General features: G+C 43.3%; 1 protein-coding gene across 3 annotated transcripts in view; it reads right to left on the bottom strand.

Moving 5' to 3' along the window:
• The window catches only part of CDH13 (cadherin 13), a 1,164,779-nt gene that overhangs the window by 571,091 nt on the left and 572,572 nt on the right, over positions 1-21,116 (bottom strand). For all 3 annotated transcript variants that reach the window (XM_005592649.4, XM_005592650.4, XM_045381798.2), the window contains one exon: positions 4,286-4,438. In XM_005592649.4, coding sequence (XP_005592706.3) covers positions 4,286-4,438 — 153 coding nt within the window. The remainder of the gene's footprint in view (positions 1-4,285; positions 4,439-21,116) is intronic.

Here is a 21,116-nt window from a genome sequence, read left to right as displayed (position 1 = left end):
TTAGCCCTCATCTAACTCATCAGTAAAGACAAGATAACCATTTTCATAGGTTTGTATATGTCAGGGATCTAGGGAATTCTTGGGCACTTAATAGATGCGCAATAAAGTTAGTTTTGCCTCTTTTTCCATATGCTCCTCTCTTCTCCCACCCAGTTCTGACATTCCCAGTTATCTGAGCATCTCCCACTGGACAACAGATCAGTGTGAAGGTCTCCTGCCAAGGACACCTGCCTGCTACCATGGTCCTGGCCCTGCTTCCTGTTTTGCCTTGCACCTCCTGCAGAGCCTACCCCAACTCCCTTCCCCGTCTTTCCCCGACCCCACCTGCCTAACAGATGGTCTCCCACTCCACTCCTGTCATCCCATATTGGCAAATTTGCAGCCAGTAGATCATATTCGCAGTGTGAGGGAATCATTACCACCTGCTAATATTTTTATAGAATTTCATAAAGTTGGTCATTCATGAATCATTTACAGTACTTTATTCCAATGAAGAGTTCACAAATCACTCAAATGCTGGCAAAATGCATAATAATGAGTAATATTTCAGGAGGCTTTGCATTAGCATGTCAGCTTCCAATACTGCAAGAGATAAATTATTTTGCCAGGTGCTACTTTGGGTCAGAAGCTTGGGAAGTTCTTCTGGGGGCTAGGGCAGGGAGGAGTGGCAAAATGGCAGTGGGTCATGGAAATGGATGATTTTTAAAAAGTAATAGATCACTCAGCCAGTCAAACTCCCTTCCCAGCCCCAGTAAGCAGAGTTCCTAAGAAAGGAGCTAAAGAATTTACAGATCAGATCTAAAATCTAGTTGGGATAAAATAGGAAGAGTGTTTCTTAGCGACTGAAAATGCAGGGCTTTGGAGCTGAAACGAAACGGATATGGATCCCAAATCCAACACATGCCAGCTGTGAGACCTTGAAAAAGTTGTTTAACAGTTATTTGCTTATCTGTAAAATGGTGTTAACACCTACTTCTTAAGTCTGTTGTGTGAAATGGATTAAATAAGAGAACGTATACAATGTGTTTAGCACAATATCTGCCATGCAGTGTTCAATAAACAGCAGCTTCAATGGTGATGCATTTCAGGGGCCCAAGGACAAATGTATTCCAGATTATTTCTTATCATACAAATCCCTGAGGTTTAGATCAAAATGTTTCTTGTTGGATTGGGAAAATGTTAATACATTAACACATACTTGCATGTGAGTAGCACTTAACATTAAACAATAGAAACATTGGCGCTATTATGATGGCAACACATTCACCCGCAGGCTCTCTCCTTTTTAAACTTGCAAGACTAGAAACTAAAATGTGGGGATTTGGAGACCTCACATTCTACTCTTTGAAGAACCTCATTTGCTACCAACAATGTTGACTACCATGAACACCATGGATCTAGCTATACTACTAAAATAGTAACTTATTCTTAAATAGGCACTTAAAATGAACTGAAATTGCAACATTCCTGTGCCCAAAGTAGACCAACATGAGAGTAACCCAGTTCTCATTGTCTAAAAATAGGAGAACCACAGAGTGATCGGGGCTCTTCCTCAAACATGCTTCTTCAAGGAAGAAGCTCCCGCAAGTGTAAGAAGCTTCAGCGAGGGTATCATGAAAACAGGACAATGACTGAACTGAAGGGGATGAGGCATGGAGGGAAATGGCATCAGAAAGTAGGCCCTCATGAGCCCATTGAAGAGTGCACTGCTAATGACTGGGTCCTAGTCTGCCAGTCATAAGTAACGCAAGTACTTGTGTAAGAAACTGCATTCCCACTAAATACCAGCAGCCTTTCCAATGAGGGTACATGACCCTGTGCCAGTGTTATCAACAAGCCATGTTATAAACAAGGCACAACTTCCTGGCATGTCACATACCCACAGAAGAGAGCAATTCAAGCCAGTTTACTTTGAAACAAAGAACAATAATAAAAGATACATGAAAGCAAGGAACCCAGTGTGTCTTGTTGCTACTATATCCCCCTACTACCTTGAAGGGTGTCCCTCACCCTATAAATACTGAATTAAATGTATGTAGAATGAATGAATTGCTCAATCAATCAATATGCTATGAAGTAGACTACAAAAGTATAGTAAAAACTCAAGATTATTCAAGGAAAGTTTGTGCTGGAGATGAGAAATTGGGCTATAACTTGGAGTCCTTTGGGTTTTCACTTACCTTTCTTCACTTTTAATATAATTGATTACTGTTACTCATGGAGGAAGATTATATGGTGCTTACTATGTTTCTGGCATTTTCTAAATGCTTGATATGTATTAGTTCATTTAATCCTTATGAAATCCTATGAGATCATCATTATTATTATTCCCATTTTCCAGGTTAAGAAGCCGAGGCAGACACCTTGCCAAGTTCCCACACCTAGTATATGACAGCCATGATTTGAATGCAGCCAATCTGACTGTGTGCAGAATCTATGCTTTTAACTACTGTAATATTATATGGCCTCAGTTTCTAAAAAGTATGAGAAGCTCCAAGCTGCAGCCCAAGCTCTATTTGATTAGCTGTGTCGTAATTACTAGTTAGCCAAAACTAGTAATTTCATTTTTTATAATCCCCTGAAGCGTTAGCTCTATTCACACTTTATAGACAAGAATCCCAAATCAGGGAGGGTAAGAGTGTTGCTCAAGTTCCCACAGCTCAGTACGCAGCAGCACTGAGATCTGAATGGAGGATCTCAGACCCTGTATTAGTCCGTTCTCATGCTGCTAATAAAGACATACCCGGGACTGGGTAATTTATAAAGGACAGAGGTTCAGTGAACTCACAGTTCTACATGGCTGGGAAGGCCTCAAAGTCATGGCAGAAAATGAAGGAAGAACAAAGGGACCTCTTACGTGGTGGGCAAGAGAGCATGTGTAGGGGAACTCCCATTCATAAAACCATCAGTCCTCATGAGACTTATTCACTACCACGAGAACAGCACAGGAAAGACTCACCCCCATGATTCAATTATCTCCCACTGGGCTCCTCCCATGACATGTGGGAATTGTCAGAGCTACATTTCCAGATGAGATTCGGGTGGGGCCACAGCTAAACCATATCAGACCCCAGAGCTCTTGATCACTCTGCTAAGAAATTATGAAATTTATTGTATCTTTCCTTAGTTCCTTGTGCCCGAACTTTCTTGGAGACTCCCATGATGGGCATGGAGAGAGAAGAGGACATGTATCCATAGTCAATTGCTGGTTGTTCCTACAGCAGCTGGACACCAATAGCTGCCAGGTCACCTCTGGTTACTGTCAAGGCCAGGTGGAACTGGGTATTTCTGAGGGCACCAACATTCAATTTATACAACTACCCGATTCCCCCTTGGGTATAAGGTGGGACACATAGCTCACTCTTCAGTTCTCCTTGACAGGGGATTCTCCCAGCAAATGCTCAGAAAAGTCTTTGGCAAGTCTTCCGAGATGGAAATCTGGAAGGCATCTGCATCCTCCCAGGGCCCGAGACCCTTGAACGCATTGCCCAGCCAAGGTTCTGCTGGAGGGTGGCGACTTTACTACCTACCATCACGCTACTGCTCTATGTCTGTCCAGCACCTTATGCCTCCAATGCCCTTATAGTATCTTCTCACTGCAAACTCACAATAATGCATTTAAGTAGGTAAGAAAACCAAAGAAATCAATCACTTCCAAATACAACCATTAACACATTGATTTTTCTTTATCATTTTTCTTAAACATATACACCTCATGATATGTGCAAATACTCCATTGGTAATGAGGATACCATATGTGTCTGTATGTCATTTTCATTCAATATCTTGAATCTTTCCCAGATAACTACAACTTCTTCAAAAGCATTTTAAATGGCTAAACTGCCTTGCAAAATCTGCTACAATTTAACTACTCCTTTATTGCTGAATATTTAGCAATTTTTTTCACCCCGAGGACCATGTCTTGCTAATTATATCAGGTCTTGGGGTTTATACCTCTTCCAGCTCTAGATCATCAAACTGGTCTCTGGAAAGCCAAAGTTGCCCTAAGGGTTCTGATCTCCTCTGAGGGGTCCCCAGGGTCTCCATTCTGGTCTCTGGTACCCAAAGTCTGATGCAGGCCTGGAGGGCTCTGTTGATGAGATAAAGACCCCCCACTGTTACCCTGTCAGGGTTCAACTCCATCCACTTCAGCTCCCACAGAAACACCCTAAAGCCATGCAGTCCCGGGTTTGATGAGGCACAGAAATAATGAGCTCAGTGGGAAGAAAATAATCTTTGAAAGCCACATTTCTGCACACACGGTGGGCATGGGAGGGATACTCACTTGATAAACAGCGATTACTTCTCTGTCTAAGGTCCGTGTCACGGAGACGCTCCCTGTGTTCTCATTGATTCTGAAAATTCCTTTAGGCTCTTGATCCACTCCCTTTCCAGTGAGCCGGAACTTGGACCTTTCTGGCCTGTCACTGTCGACTACCTGATCAGAAAAACAGAGAAACATTTAAAACTGTCTGGACAACACAGAGAAAGCACATTGCAAACATACTTCCGCAACAAATTCACTAATCACAGGTGCCAGCACAAAGGTACCTGGTGAACACAGATTCGACTAAAGTAACAGCACCAGAAATAGCATCATTGCCTAACGCCTTTCATTCTAATATCCACATCTTTGCAGCTGTCAGCTAAGGAAGCCTACCAGCACTCTGGTGACATATAGTGATGGATCAAGGAGAGCAATAATGCCAGTTCAGTCAAAATTGGACATTTACATTATTTTTAACTCCACCAAACATATTTTTTAAAAAATTTATCTGCAAGCAAAACAAAAAAGGTAATGGAAACCATTTGCTGGGCACTCATTGATCAAGATTCTAGGTATTTACATATATCCATAATCCACAGTGTCACCTGCCCCTTCACTTCTACTAAGTACTAGACATGGTGCAGAGGAAGCACTTTGTCTCATCAGAAAAGGTTTATACATATACATAGATACATACACACATCCATTTAGGGGGCTTCTTTATGTAATAGGTATATAACCCCTAAATATTATATATATAAACCCCCTATATATTAAATATATGTATCTATATTATATATAGACATATCTCAATTAGGGGTTTATATAGATGAAACCCCTAAACACTATATATAATATATATTAAACCCCTATATATTATATATATTAAACCTCTATTATATATATTAAACCCCTATATATTATATATTAAATATTATGTATATCAAACCCCTATGCATTAAATATATATAATATATAATATATATGTTATATGTGTGTATATATATAAACCTCAAATTAGGGGCATATCTATCTATCTATATCCACATCTTTGCAGCTGTCAGTTGATATATATATATGAGATATATATATATATATGTATATTTCAATGCTGGGGGCAAAGGACATTATTATTTCCACTTAATGGATGAAACCACTGAGATAGAACAAGTCAGCAACTGACCATGGCCAAATCTATGAAAGAGATAAAAATGGGTTCAGAACCACATCTTCCATTTCTCTAGAGACACTGCAATACAACATACAACACTGTTGTTTCTGAATTTACTTTATGGAATTTTCCTACAAATTGTCGACCTTGATTTGACATTTAAAGAATAAATTCGGAAGAGAAAGGTGGAGGAAAGTAGTTCCAGGCAGAGGGAACAGCACAGACAAAGGCGGCAGGCAGACAAGGAAGAGTCTGGAAAGTTTCGGAAACTGTGAGTTACTGGCATATGCTTAAGCATGTAGAGGGTTAGGCTGAGAAGTAGCTGGGGTCAAAGTATGGGGGGTCTTTTTATGAAGATGTGCAACTAAAGAGAACTATTATTGGCGTAAGTGTAGTCTAGAGTTTACCCTCAAGTATTCACCTATATTTATGTCACTTTATCATCAGAATCTTCAAACGTTAATTTGATTATAACAAAACAGTTTAAAGGTCCTGAACACAATAATCATTTAGGACATACAGATAAAAGAAAGCTGATACAGATCTAGCTGTCACCAAATGACAAATAAGCAGGCATCTATTGAAACATACTCAACAGTGCCTGGAGGGTTTAGGTGGCTAGGACAGGAAATCTGCCTTTTCCTAGTGAAAATGGGTCCTGCCCGCCCCCTGCTTCCCCACCAGCCCAGGCCACTATGGCTGCTGCCAAGCCTGCAATTCTGATGCCTGACACCAGGTGGCAGTGGTGCCTAAGGCAGCATTAACTTTATGCCAGGGTTCATCTGGCAGGATCACTGCACGGCAAGGTGTAGTTCCACATGGCATTACAGGTGTGTGTTTTTTTTTTTTTCTCCGATTAAAAATTGTTGTTTATTAAAATACATTGAGTATTGACTAAACACCAATTACATCTGTTTGTATTTTTAAGAGTAACTGAAAATTGGATATAAAAGAAGATTAAAAATAAGGTATGTGAGCTGGGTGTGGTGGCTCATGCCTGTAATCCCAGCACTTTGGGAGGCTGAGACAGGAGGATCACTTGAGGTCAGGAGTTCGAGTCCAGCCTGGCCAACATGGTGAAACTCCGTCTCTACTAAAAATACAGAATATTTAGCTGGGCGTGGTGGTGCACACCTGTAATCCCAGTTAGGAGGCTGAGGCAGCAGAATCGCTTGAACCTGGGAGGCAGAGGTTGCAGTGAGCTGAGATTGCCCCACTGTACTCCAGCCTGGGTGACAGAGTAAGACTATCTCAAAAAAAAAAAAAAATGTATGTCATTTGAAAATAATTTTCTGATGAAAATAATTTTCAGTCACTGCTTGACTTGATTAATCCAACTGATATTTTTCCACTAACCCCCTACCTGCTGCCTGGAAGCCCCATGAGGTCAAGAGCCACAGCTTACTGGGCTCACCATTGGATCCCCATGGCTGGCAAATAGCGAGAATGAACTCCACTGATTAGACAGATATATGTTGCAATCCCAGCTTTCCCAGTGATCCACAGTGTGACTATGAACATGGTCCATTGCCTCATCTTTAAAGTGCAGATGACACCACTTACTTTCCAGCATTGCCAGGCTTTAATAAGATGGCATCTATAAAGTACATGTCCTACCACACAGAAGTGGCTCAGTTAATCAAAGCTAGTAATTCCAATATTAATCATCACAATAAAATTATACTGCTGTTAATGGGTAAGAACGGTGTCTCTATCCTTTTCTGAGGGAATAGGTGGTTTCCTCTTTTTTTTTTTTTTTTTTTTTTTTTTTTTTTTTGAGACAGAGTCTCACTCTGTCATCCAGGCTGGAGTGCAGTGGTGCAATTTCGGCTCACTGCAACCTCCGCTTCCCAGGTTCAAGCGATTCTCCTGCCTTAGCCTCCTAACTAAGTAGGCAGAGCTACAGGCATGCACCACCACACCTGGCTAATTTTTATATTTTTAGTAGAGACGGGGTTTCCCCATGTAGGCCATGCTGATCTCGAACTCCTGACCTGAGGTGATCCACCCGCCTCAGCCTCCCAAAGTGCTGGGATTACAGGTATGAGCCACCGCGTCCAGCCTAGGTTTCCTTTTTAATAACAAAATTCATAGGCCTCCCAGAAGAGAAGTGCTCTGGAAACAGCTCCCTGTGTGGAAAGCAGTCACCAAGCACACTCCACTCTTCTCTATCACTGCCATCATTATTGTTTCACCCCTCTCTGCCAGCAGCAATATTTACTGTCAAGAGGGAAAGAATAAGGCCTCCACAGCATGGAAGGGGGCCCAAGCAGGTTGTCGCTGCTGGCTGGGGGGTGGCCAGCTTTTATTCCCTTATATTTGTCCATACTGTGTCACATCTGTAGAAAGCATACAGCGAGAACGCCCTCAAAATCAGATCAAGGAGTCACTACCTGCTCCAGGCCTCAGTACTCGCTGCCCCCGCCTAGATGCAGAAGACACTGGTCCCAGCTGTGGATGCCACCCCCAGCCCGTGTCCTGCTGATTGGTCCACTTTACAGGGTGCTGATTGGTCCATTTTACAAACTTCTAGCTAGCCACAGAGTGCTGACTGGTGCATTTTTACAGAGCACTGATTGGTGCATTTTACAAACCTCCAGCTAGTTACGGAGCGCTGATTGGTGCGTTTTACAATCCTAGCTATAGAGTGCTTTTGGTGCACTTTACAATCCTCTTCTAAGACAGTAAAGTTCTCCAAGTCCCCACTTGACCCAGGAAGTCCAGCTGGCTTCACCTCTCATTACCACCTTCACCCAAATGTGGATTAAAACTCCTTCCTCTTGTTCTCCTAAGCACACCTGAGATGAGCAGGTCCTTTTTGAAGATCCTATTAACATAGAATGCATTCTAATGAGAAACGAACATGGGAATTCTACAAGAGCTATGAAGCAATCACGCTTCCCAAGAACGGGCTTCTCTGATCCATCTGTCTGTCAGACACAGGCCCTGCTGGTGAGGACCTGCCAGGAGAAGCCTTCTGGGCTCTTTGTTATCTTTTCTTGACTCTTCTTAGCTCAGAAAAAGTTGGGAACACAGCAACCAGACCTTCTAGAAGAAACAAGGAGGGGGTGGGGGAATGGGCCTCTTGCGACAAACATCACCACCCTCCCATTGCTCTACCTGCCACTCGGCACAGAAAGCTGAATTCTAGACCCAGAAATTATCCCAGGGCAACTTTCCCTTTTGCTGCCAAGGGTGGATCTCAATCATTTTCTTGCCCTCTCCCAGAGAGCTTGAGCCACTTGATAGTACAGAAACAAGAGTCTTAGAGGGAGGACCTAGCTGAGCTGGCATCTACTGCTGAATTGAAATTACTTATTCCACAGGAAAGAAGCCAGTTCCCATTGTGAGGGCCCCAGCTTAGCACTGCACATGTCTGCCTCTCTTCTCTCTCTTCAACTTTTTATGTTCTTAAGGGTGTGCTTGTTGAACCTGCCTCCTGCTCCTCAGAGCTACGTTCACTTTGAAGGAACACTCACAGCCAAGAATGGTGTTCCCAGAGTGATAGGCCCTATGGGACCACCAGCACAGGGAAATGAGGGGCGTCACTTCCAGTAGGGGCCTTGCTGTCTCTAGAATAATTGGTCTCAAGTATCAGCATCACTGGGAACTCATTAAAAATGCACATTCCAGGCTTCCCCCAAGCCTCTTGAATCAGAAATCAGGGTAGGGGGAGAATTGCTGGCAATCTGAGCTTTAACAATCCCCCTCCCCAGGTGATTCTCATGCATACACAAGTTTGAAGACAACTACTTTGGGCAGATTTCAGCACCATCCCTGTTCAGTATCACTGGTGCTGCTTTCCACCGCTGTTTGGAGCCCTCTGCTAAAAATAGGCTGGGTCTGTTTGCCACCTTCTTTCTAGACCTATTTTAAACAGATAACACTAACAGGAACTCTTTTAATAACCTGTTTCTAAGACCTCAGAAAGCAGAGTTGGTTTTTCTTAAAGTCACTAGATGCAACATCTCTACATGTGTCAAAGGCACCCCACGGTTTGGAGGAACCTTGGAGAGGAAAGCATGAAAGTGGAGTGGGGAGAGTCGCTCTTCAGGGGAAAGCTCAGTGTCTTGGCTCAGTTTAGATCCAGGAGGAAGCTCAAGCCCTTCTGAATTACCCACCAGCTCTCTGGCTTCTTGGTGCGTAGCTGGATTTTCAGAGGGACCCCAACATATTCCAACCTCACGAGCTGGGGGATAGGAGGTATGCAATGGCCATAACCCAAGGATACACTCAGCCATGCTTCAAAACCATCCCATGCAAATCAAGTGAGTTTCCAGACCACCTTGATTATGCTGTGCTAAACTCCTGGAAACTCCACAGCTGCAGCAGCTGAGCCTGCAGCCCTTTGATGTGGTTTAATGTCATGAAATATAAGAAATCCAGTGCACTCCTCTGGCCGAAGCAAACCCTGCCACGAGTCTCGACTGTTGCAGCAGCTGTTAAGGCCCATTATATACTCCAGAGCAGGGCTTCACAATTAGCGAGCCTTTCCTATTATTCTTTGTAATTCAACCCTTCTTTTCACAGTGGGATTTTTTTTCTTGTCCTCTGAGTTGGAATGGAAAAAATAGCACAGATGAGAAAGAACATGAGCCCCTGGTGCCAACACTCTGGAAGGGCATGTAAATAGCACACAGGAGTCTTGCCACATACCTGGGTAGACTTCCTGGCTGGCTGTGGGGGTGGCATCGCACAGCTGGGACCAGTGTCTTCTGCATCTAGGCAGGGGTAGGGAGTACCCAGGCCTGGAGCAGGTAGTGGCTCCTTGATCTGATTTTAAGGGCGTTCTTGCACATCTTACAGATGTGACACAATATGGACAAAGTCAATGTTCCCTTCTGTTCCCCTGCAAAGTCCCACTCCCACCTCCATTCTCAGTTGTAATGAATGATACCATGTTGTATGTGTTTTTAAGGTATTTGCATACATATGAACTCATAGACTATATAGCAGCTTTGAATGGTTTTACATAAATAGGGTCATCATATATGCATTATATAATTATTTCTACTCAATGTGGCTGAGGTTGAGGTTTGTGTGTGTATTCATTTATAAACTTCGGGGGGTGTTTTTAGATTTACAGAACTATTACAAAGATAGTACAGAGTTCCCATGCACCCTTCATCCAATTTACCCTAATGTTGACATCTTAGGTAAAAATGGAACATTGGTCATAATTGATAAATTAATACTTATACTTGACTATTAACGAGACTCCAGATTTTATGTATTCAGATTTCATCAGTTTTTCTAGTACTTTTTTTTTTTTTTAATGGAATCTCACTCTGTCACCCAGGCTGGAGTGTAGTGGTGTGATGTTGGCTCACTGCAACCGCCGCCTCCTGGGTTCAAGCAATTCTCCTGACTCAGCCTCCCGAGTAGTTGGGATTACAGGTGCCTGCCACCACGCCTGGTTAATTTTTGTATTTTTAGTAGAGATAGGGTTTCACTGTGTTAGCCAGGATGGTCTCAATCTCCTGACCTCGTGATCTGCCTGCCTCGGCCTCCCAAAGTGCTGGGATTATAGGCATGAGCCACCGTGCCCGGCCTCTACGAACCTTTTTTTTTTTTTGACTGATATCCAATCCAGGGCCCCCCATTGCCATGTGTGACTGTGGCATTTCATTGTACATTCTGGTACTTCCCTGTAGGTTCTCACTTTCTTGAATTGCACTTTAATCAGTTACTCTTCTTTCCTTGTATAGAAAATGAATTTGATGTATCAAAATGACAGAGTCGCCAAGTTCCGCTTGTCATTATCCTCCTCCTACCCTCTGCCAACCTGTCTCCTCTGCTCCTTAACTCAGATCTCAAGTAGCTACTTTTGCCTGCTTTGTCCTCAGAGCCTAGAACAGTATGCGGTACCTGGTGGGCTTTCAAATAAACATTGTGCAATGAATAAGTAAATGAATATTAAGGAGCCTCTTTCCTGGCCTCCATGTTTCTGATTTCTCTCTTATCCTATCTCCTATCCTAATTGCAACCGGAATGGTCATTCTAAAATGCAAACCCACGTCTGACTGGGGCAGTACCTATATTAAAACTTGCAATGGGCCTGGCACGGTGGCTCATGCTCATAATCCTAACACTTCGGGAGGCTGAGGAAGGTGGATCACCTGAGGTCAGGAGTTCAAGACTAGCCTGACCAATGTGGTGAGACCTCGTCTCGACTGAAAATACAAAAACTAGCTGAGCGTGGTGGCAGTTGCCTATAGTCCCAGTTACTTGGGAGGCTGAGACAGGAGAATCGCTTGAACCCGGGAAGCAGAGGTTGCAGTGAGCCAGGATCACACCACTGCACTCTAGCCTGGATGACAGAGTGAGACTCTGTCTCAAACAAACAAACCAAAACAAAACCCACGAAAACTTGCAATGGTTCCCTCTGCCCGAGGGTAAAATCTCAGAGCTCTTCTTTGATGGGTCTCCACCTGCTTCTCCAGTCCTAAGCCACAACCCAGCATGAGCCACAGCCCTCTGAGCTGTGCCTTTCTTTAGCTGGACGGCCATCCCCTACCTAGTCTGCTGGGGACCCCCTCATCTTCCTGGACTTAGCGCCAGCACTTACCCACTAAAGCTTCCCCTGACCCTTTCTCCTGCCCACTCCATGCAGACTTAACCTCGTCCACCGAAGCTCTAGCCCTCCTAGCCTGCAAGGTCTGTTAAAGTGAGGGAAGCAGCTTGCGTCTTTGTGGGTGGTGGTAACTGTCCCTCAGGCTGTTGCTTTCTTATTCTCTTTCACATTTCTGGGGCTTGGAACATAGAAGACACTTGATTAACACTTTGAGTGAAGAAGTACAACTTTATTTGCCTGTTTTTATATGATTATAAAATGCTTCATAAACTCATAAATTAAAAGCAAGGTCTGTCACACAAACCTCCTTTTCTTTTTTCTTTGAAAATGCAGCCACTTTACCTGGAGACACATTTTCAGAGCTTTATTTCTCTTTTTACAATTCCTCTCCATGGTAAATGCACCTGATAGCAATAACTTACGCACACCCTGAAAATGACTCTGTATGGAGGATACACCTGGATGTCTGTTCCAAGCTAGGGAATCTGGGAGTGGCCAACCTAGAGACTGGTTCCTTGTCTATGAGGGACATCGGAGCCCCTGGCCTGGCCCATGGAACATGGGCAGCAGATCCAGGCCATGACTCAGAGGTTGAATGAAAGTTGCCAAGTGAAGGATGTTAGGGAAAGGGCGCTAATTGAAAATGCTATATAAACTGCATGCCTTTTGCAAGTGGCTGTGGTTCTCCCGTCCAGCCTACCACCACTGAACTCCCCTGTATGGAAGCACCCAGTAAAACCCCTCGTGTCATTGCTGGCTCCAGGTCTCTTCTTTGGCATCTTGAACCTGGTGCCACCCCCACTGGAGTTGATAGGGGTTCAGCAGAACATCCCCATAGTGAACTTCCCAGGCAGTGGTAATGCTTAGGAGTTGAAAAAGGACTTAACGCCCTCCCCATCCTTATAATCTGCAGGGGTCCCTTTAAATGGAGACCCTCCAAGCAAACACTGTGCTTGTGAGGCAAGGCAGCTTCTAGATTAATATTCTAGTACCCTTTCCCTGTCACATCCAACCAAATTAATGCGTATAGTTTTCCTCTCTGTAGAAAATCAGGAGACACATTTTCAGAGGATGAAAACTATATATATGCGTTATTATCACAAGGATGCAAAACTAGGAAATAATTAGACCTTCCTTCCTGGTTACCAAAGCGAACAAATCACATATGAACAGCATTGGTCTTTAGAGGATAGTGGTAGGTGTGATACTTTTTCCTTCATCCTTATAATATTTTCAGTTTTAAAAAATGAGCCTGTATTACTTACACAGGAAAAAACAAACAATTTTTAAAAACATGTAAGAGGAATTATTGGAGTTAGATGCATATGCTAATTTAGAAGGTATTTTCTACTCTATGTTAAATAGAAAAAAAAAATAAAACACTGTTGCCTTTACCTATAGTTGTTCAGAGGCATTTGTGTTTATCATTAGACTGGTTCTGTAAGGTGATCTGTTAGCATTAATTAATTCTCAGCTGTGGGTTAGTCCTTGACATGCCTTTGAACTTGAAGACACAGCCATTCAGCAGTCTGGGCAGCTGCAGTACCATGCTTTTCTCTCACCCTCATGTTGCTCACCACGTTCAACCTCTAGGTCATAAATCAGCCAGAGAACTAAGGAAAGTCCAAGGCCAAGAGTTCCCATACCCTGGTGGAGAAACATGGAGCCGAAGTCCTGGCAATCCATTGAGAAGGATGGTAGCTCCACACCCACCTTATCAATCAGCGGTGCTCACGTCAGCTATGGCTGGCTGTGTTCGTCACCAAGGTCAAATGGGGCTCCCATTATCCCACGGAAGGTGCTGAGGTTAAGATGGAGCACTCGGGAAGAAAAATAAAACTCCAGTAACACACGATGAGGGGATCTGAATCTGCCATCCAGATCCTTCATCTCTTAGTGGTCCTTGTGCCAGCCTGTTTTCCCTCTTTTATAGCAGACTCTCAAGATTATGCTTAAGTCTAACTTAAACTGAGCTCTACAGAAGTCAATGTTCATTTTGGGGTTTTTTGCACTATTTTCTGATAGTGTGCCCTTTTTTTTATTGGTTATTTTCATTGGGATGCAGTCTTTTTATTTTAAGGAGAGTATTTGTTAATTTCTAAGTATTTGCAGGAGTTTTCTTTCTTTCCAATTTATCATATACTAATGTGGCTAATAACAGTTCTACCTTTAAATGTTATTTTAAAATTTATTATTGGCCAGGTGCAATATCATCTTTACTAAGTGACTTATAGACACATGGAAAGAATAAGCATTCTGTAGCATTTTTTACAATAGCCAAAAATGTGGGGACAACTCAAGTGTCCATCAACAGATGAATGGATCAAAAAAAGTATATGTGTAGGTATGTATACATATGTATATGTGTCCACATGTGTGTAAATATAGTGAAATAGTATTTAACTTTTAAAAGGAAGGAGATGCTGATACCTACTGCAACATAAATGAACTTTGAGGACATTATGCTAAATGAAATAAGCCAGTTACAGAAGGACAGATATTGTCTGATTCCACCTGCATGAGGCACCTAGGGTTGTAACATTAATAGAGACAGAAAGTGGAACACAGGATTCCAGAGGCAGAGAACGGGGAGTTAGCATTTAATGGGTATAGAGTTTAAGGTGAGGAAGATGAAAACCTTCTGGAGATGGATGGGGATGATGGTTGGACAACAATGTGAATGTACTTAATGCCACTGCCATGTACATTTTACCACAACTAAAAAAAAATTAGGATTTTCTCTTTGTAGGCCACCTAGTTCCATATTTATGTATCTTTTCTAGTATTAACTGATTAAACTATTCAGATCCTCTCTGTCCTTGGTTAATGTTACTTTCCAGATCTGTCACATTCCTAAGTATTTTAGTCTGAGCACAAGTGATTTTATCCAGTCCTCCCTTAATGTGTTTGTTTGTTTAACCTACTGTGGTTTGAATGCATAGAGAAGGTCAAGGCGCTTTTGTGAATTATTGGCACTAGGATGCTCTGTGAAAAAATATACTCTGGTCAATGTCCTTGGTCTCTTGATTAGAGCAAATAATGGGTCCCCCAAAGTCAAATTCCTCCAGTATATACTTTTGAAACTTTCTAGCTCGCCTTCACAACACAACTGTTGAAATGTTATGTAGCTGCTGTAGTCTAAGAGCCATCTCACTGATTAGACTCTATGCTCCTAGCGCAGTGGCCACATCTGCTTGTATTCACTGGTGTCCCACAGAGCCAAACGCAGTTCCTGGCACAAAGTGATTGCTCAAACATTTGTCATCCAGTCAATGAATGTATCTCAATATTTTCCGAAAAGGACAAGACTGTCGGGTACATGTGCGAATGCCTGGCATGCTGAGCTTGGAGCTTGGCATGAGATCCAGGGTACAGCTCCTCACGTACCTGCCATTGTAGCATGTCATGGATATCACTGGAGGAGGTGTGCAGTGGATCTCATGCCCAGCCCCTTGGCCTGGGGACATGAGATGTGCATGAGAAGCTGCACATGAACCTGCATGAGATGAAGATGAAGATAACAGGAGATGGTGCAGAGGGAAGTTTTAGGTGAATGCTGAGATTGTCAGAGAAATTATGGCCAGAGGGCTTCATGGGCAATCACTACTTGTGTTTGTTTTTGAGAAGATGGTTGTGACATTAAGAAGCAGGCAGGGAGAGAAGGGAAAAGCTGTCAAAAGTCCTCCTCCCCTGGTTGAGGTAAATTTCCTCATTGGACCCATAGGGTGTGTATGAGTCACTCTTTCATGCCTATCCTTCCCAAAGCACACAGCCCTCCCTGTATTGAAATATGTAACCAGCACAATGCTGTTCTCACTGTAGGAGCTCAGTCTATGCCTATTAATAATATATCCCAACCTACACCGACATTCGCTCAGCCTCATGGTCTGTTTCCCTCTCATGACTTTGAATAAGATGTTTTCCTTCTGCTGGGCACTGTGGCTCACGCCTGTAATCCCAACACTTTGGGAGGCTGAGATGGGCAGATCACAAGGTCAGGAGATCAAGACCATCCTGGCTAACATGATGAAACCCCGTCTCTAGCAAAATACAACAAATTAGCTGGGTGTGGTGGCACGCACCTGTAGTCCCAGCTACTCAGAAGGCTGAGGCAGGGGAATTGCTTGAAATCAGGAGGTGGAGGTTGCAGTGAGCTGACATCATGTCACTGCAGTCGAATGGGGCAACAGAGCAAGACTCAGTCTCAAAAAAAAAAAAAAGGTGTTTTCCTTCTTGGGCACCATTCTTGTAACATACTATCTCCCTTCACTGTCTTTTCTTCCATTCAAAATACTTACTGATCATTTCTGATTTCCAGAGTACTCACGGCCTTCAAGGGATCACAGCTCAATAAACTCTATAAACCTCATTTTATACAACCTGGGAGATGTACTGAAAGATGCCTCAGCAGATTGGAGGAGGAGGAGTCATCTTTGGGTCATTCAATCATCGCATTTTATTTGCTGGGCCCAAAGCCCTCTAATTGCCAATCAGTACCATAATTTTACATCCCTTATTGTCCCAGTGAATAACTGGGTATTTGTAAGTGTCTCTTTCTGAATTTCTGATTTCTTAATGCATGTAGTATGTTTCACTCTCCTGGTCACTGAGCCCCTTGAAAACATACTCCTTGGCTTTACCTTTGGTTGTTCTGCTGTAAGTCAAGGTGGCTCCTGGAATCTCTGGTGAAAACCCTGGATCTCCTCTACCTCCCATCTCTTCTATTCACAGATCAGATTTATGGTATCAGAAAGTAATCATTGAAGCTGCCCCAGCCCGTGTGGGCTCCTCTCCTTCTGGGCACATAGGAGTGTGCTTCCTTGGCCATTTGGACCTGGATGTGGCCATGGGACTTGCTTTAGCCAGTGAAGTGTAAGTGAAAGTGATATGTGTCACTTCAGTTAATTCTGGACAAAAGCATTAGGAACTCTAGTGTGCCTAGATACATTCCCTTTTCCTTCCTCGTGGTGACCAGCAATGTTCAAATTGTAGTGACTTCATGGACCTGGGTCTCAAAGAAAGGACAATGACAGTGAGGAACACAGTTCACACCTAACCCTCTGTGGGCGTGGAGCTTAATCAAGCTTCTGTTTCTTTGATCAACTGAAATTTGGGGTTTCTTGTCATCAAAGCCTAACCTATCCTGATTAATACACACAGTGTTTAGCAGAGCAGGGTTTGGAGACACATGAAAACGCATCTGCATCCCAGTTCAGGGCTCACAGACAACGTGGACTTATAGAAAGCTGTGTGTCCTCTCTGAACCTCACTCCTGTCTTCTGCACAATGGAAAAATAATGGAAAGGCTCATGGCGAGTGAAATGACCTGAGACATAGGAAATGCTTAGGTACATAAACATGCTCAATAGTTTACAATGATGATGATGATGACAATGACAGCTGCTACCATTTATTGAGCACTGACTCTAGCACATGCTATTCTTAGCATTTTGCAGGCATCCATTCACTTAATCCTTACAACAATTCCATGAGGTAGGTATTGATAATAATCTCCATTTTACAGAGGAGGAAACTGAGTCCACAAACCTTGCTAAAGTCCACTAGATAAAGATTTTGGATTTGAACCAAATCCCCTAGAGCCCATGGCCTTGACCCATACTTCATAGGGGCAGCAAATAAGCATGTCCTGAGTTGGGTAGGAGCACCCACCCCAGTAGACCCAGCAAGGCATTGAGCCCAGCACAGATGGAAGAGCTCCCAGTCAGAACTCCCTGTGACATGGCCACTCCATTAACAGTGGCCGGGAACATTCATCTCAGGCCCATGTCAGTGGCGGAGCCAGGATGAGGGACTTCAAAGTCTCGATTTCCAGATTTATGTGTATCCAGTGGGTTGCCCGTTTCCTCTGTACATCAAACTCTTGGCAGGAACATCTTTAACTTCTCACACCCCCTGAGCTTTGTCATAATAATGGTGTAATTTGAAGGGTTTCATGTGCATTCTGCCATCTAAAAGGACAATAAATTAATCATGCCCTCAGACACTGTTGAAATAATATCCATGCTTACTCTCTTGCCAACTTGCCAAACTTCACTTCCCTGGAGTTGTTCAATTCTTTGTTCCATCATTTCAGGCCATTACTGTTCCCAGAGAAAGGTTAAACCATTTTTTTTTTATTAGTGTATAGATTTTGCTTTTTTTTTTATTTTTAAATTTTTTTTTTTTTTTTTTTGAGATGGAGTCTCGCTCTGTTGCCCAGGCTGGAGTGCAGTGGCAGGATCTCAGCTCACCGCAACCTCCACCTCCCGGGTTCACGCCATTCTCCTGCCTCAAGCAATTCTCCTGCCTCAGCCTCCTGAGTAGCTAGGATTACAGGTGTGCACCACCATACCTGGCTAATTTTTGTATTTTTAGTACAGACGGGGTTCCTCCATGTTGGTCAGGCTGGTCTTAAACTTGCAACCTCAGGTGATCTTCCCGCCTTGGCCTTCCAAAGTTCTGGGATTACAGGCATGAGCCACTAGGCCCGGCCCCAAAAGGAAGTTTTTCAGCCCTTGCCCTACTTCATCCCTCCCCACTTCTAGAGTCTTCAGTGTCTATTTTTTCTATCTTTATGTCCATGTGTACTCAATGTTTATCTCCCTGTACCGAATATTTACATACTTATTTAAACCAGAGTTTAGAGAAAGTAATGTAATAAAATCAGCATTATGAACCTGGCATTATTCCCATTTGGTAGTAATCAACAGGAATGACTGAAGACTTTCTGGCTGGAAATTCATGTTGACTGCCCTTTCCCTGAGAGTTTTAACACTTACTCTTATCATTGTTATCATTCAGGACAAATTTTAACATGGAGACTGATGCCTGGAAATGTAAATAGTATCCAAAATAGATAAAATTTCAATCATTTTCATCTGAAAACCTGACCTTCTGTTCTGCCTTGCATGTGCCTTCGTTGGAAGGATGTATAGACAGCTTTGAGGTTTCTCACTCTGAGAAGCCGCTACTGTCTCTTCCAGTTGGATCATGCCCTGATTACAATCTTTCCAGGGCACACCACCCCATTGATTTCAGGAAAAATTCAAGTCCCCTCAGGAACGCAAGGCTCTTTATAGCCAGATCCCTGCCTCTGTCTTCAGCACCAACTTTTGCTGGGTCTGCACACATCCCCTCATCCTATTTTGCAGCCGTTTTCCCCAAAAGCGCCATGCTTGCGCCTAGCACTATGTCAGACCTGGGCTGCCCTTTGTGACCCAGAGCGTCCTCTCCAAAGCGGAGCCTGGCCAATGAGATCATTTCTTTGGGAAGCCTGGGATTGGGACAGGGAGAGACTGAGGACCCTTAAAGTCTTATCAGCTTGAAAGTCGAGTCCGCCATTTTCAGGGGACACTATGGGGCCATTAGCAGAGACCTTGGCAAAGAAAATAGTCTACAGGGAAAAGTGAAATAGAATACTAAATGCTTGTGTAAATGAATCCGGTGCAGGCTCAAACATGGTAATACTACTCCCCCGCTGGTAAATAATCTTCTCTGACATTACTCAGTGTGTGTGTTTTTTTTTGTTTTTTGTTTTTTTTTTAAGACAGTCTAGCTCTGTTGCCCAGGCTAGAGTGCGGTGGTGCGATCTCAGCTCACAGCAAGCTCTGCCTCCCGGGTTCATGCCATTCTTCTGCCTCAGCCTCCCGAGTAGCTGGGACTACAGGCGCCTGCCACCATGCTTGGCTAATTTTTTGTATTTTTTTTTTTTTTTTTTTAGTAGAGACGGCGTTTCACCATGTTAACCAGGATGGTCTCGATCTCCTGACCTCATGATCCGCCTGCCTTGGCCTCCCAAAGTGCTGGGATTACAGGTGTGAGCCACCATGCCTGGCCGTCATTACTCAATCTTATTCCTCAGCCTTGATCCCAAATTATGCTCTGACACTGAACTACACTGAACTATCCCAGCCCCCTTTCCCAGTGGTGTCTTGCAAATGGCTTGAATTCACGAGAACCTTACCACATGGGTCTCCTGTGGCTCATTACATTGTTGTTACTGAAATCTCAATTTATACTCATCTCTTGCAGAGGACTTTCCTGGCCACCTTATTGAAAGAAAGTAGTGCCTTTCCTTCCAGCATCATCCTTGTCTTATTTTGCTTCACAGAACCCTCAGCACCTGACATAGTTCCTGACTGGTGTCTCTATTGACCGTTTGAATATAAACTGTGCTAGCAGGAATTTTCATTGCGTTCACTGCTGTGAGCAGTGCATGGTCCATAGTAGAAACTCAAATATTTTTTAATAAATAAAGAAGCTATGCTAAGACAAGCTGAAATGAGAGACCATATGGTCAGGAAAAAAAGAAAATGAATGCATAAATCAATGAACAGGCACAGCTACCCTGGTTTCAAAACGGCTTGCCAACTTCCGGTAAGGACCAGCTCTGCTTCTTGGGCTTGAGTTCCAAGACATATTCTGGTATTCTCCAACAGAGTCATTCTGAGTGATTCTCCTAATTAAATGATCCCAATAACACACACACACACACACACACACACACACACACACACACACACACACACACTCATTTTTAAGACTAGAGAATCTTGCTCCCTGAAAATTAACAGGCTCATGGATGCAATGAGATCAACTTGGATGAACATCTTTCTTCCTCTGAAGCTCTGGCTACCTAAAATATGTTGTTGTTGTTTTCCCTGAGGGAAGTTCAACAAGAGAAGATCATAGTAGCTGTGAGTCAATAAATGTTTTGGCAAAGTTTTTCAGAAAATGCACCGTACATGCAAGTCTTTGGTGGATGGTATATATAAGTTTTAGGTTCCTCTCAAGTTTCGGTTACTAATATCCCCCAAAACGACCCTGGGTAAACACAACTGCCCAATACCTGCCTTGTAAGTGATGACTCCTATGAGATCATGTTGTGTGGTGAATACTAACCCACAGGGATACAGGGATGGGTAGAGGCTATGTGTAGACAGGGGACTAAGGAGGAAAACATTTGAGAGAAAAGCAAGGAGGTCTGTTCTATGTAAGATGAGCATAGCCCAACCCAGTAAGTGGTTGAAAGCTTAGAGACATGGAACAGGAGGTACAGCTTTGGGTATCACCTAAAGACGAGCAGAAAAGGATATTGGTTTAGT

This window comes from Macaca fascicularis, chromosome 20 (assembly GCF_037993035.2).
Source record: "Macaca fascicularis isolate 582-1 chromosome 20, T2T-MFA8v1.1".
Taxonomy (NCBI): Eukaryota; Metazoa; Chordata; class Mammalia; order Primates; family Cercopithecidae; genus Macaca; species Macaca fascicularis.
The sequence above is the reverse complement of the archived record's forward strand: the minus strand, read 5'-3'. Positions and strand labels throughout refer to the sequence as shown.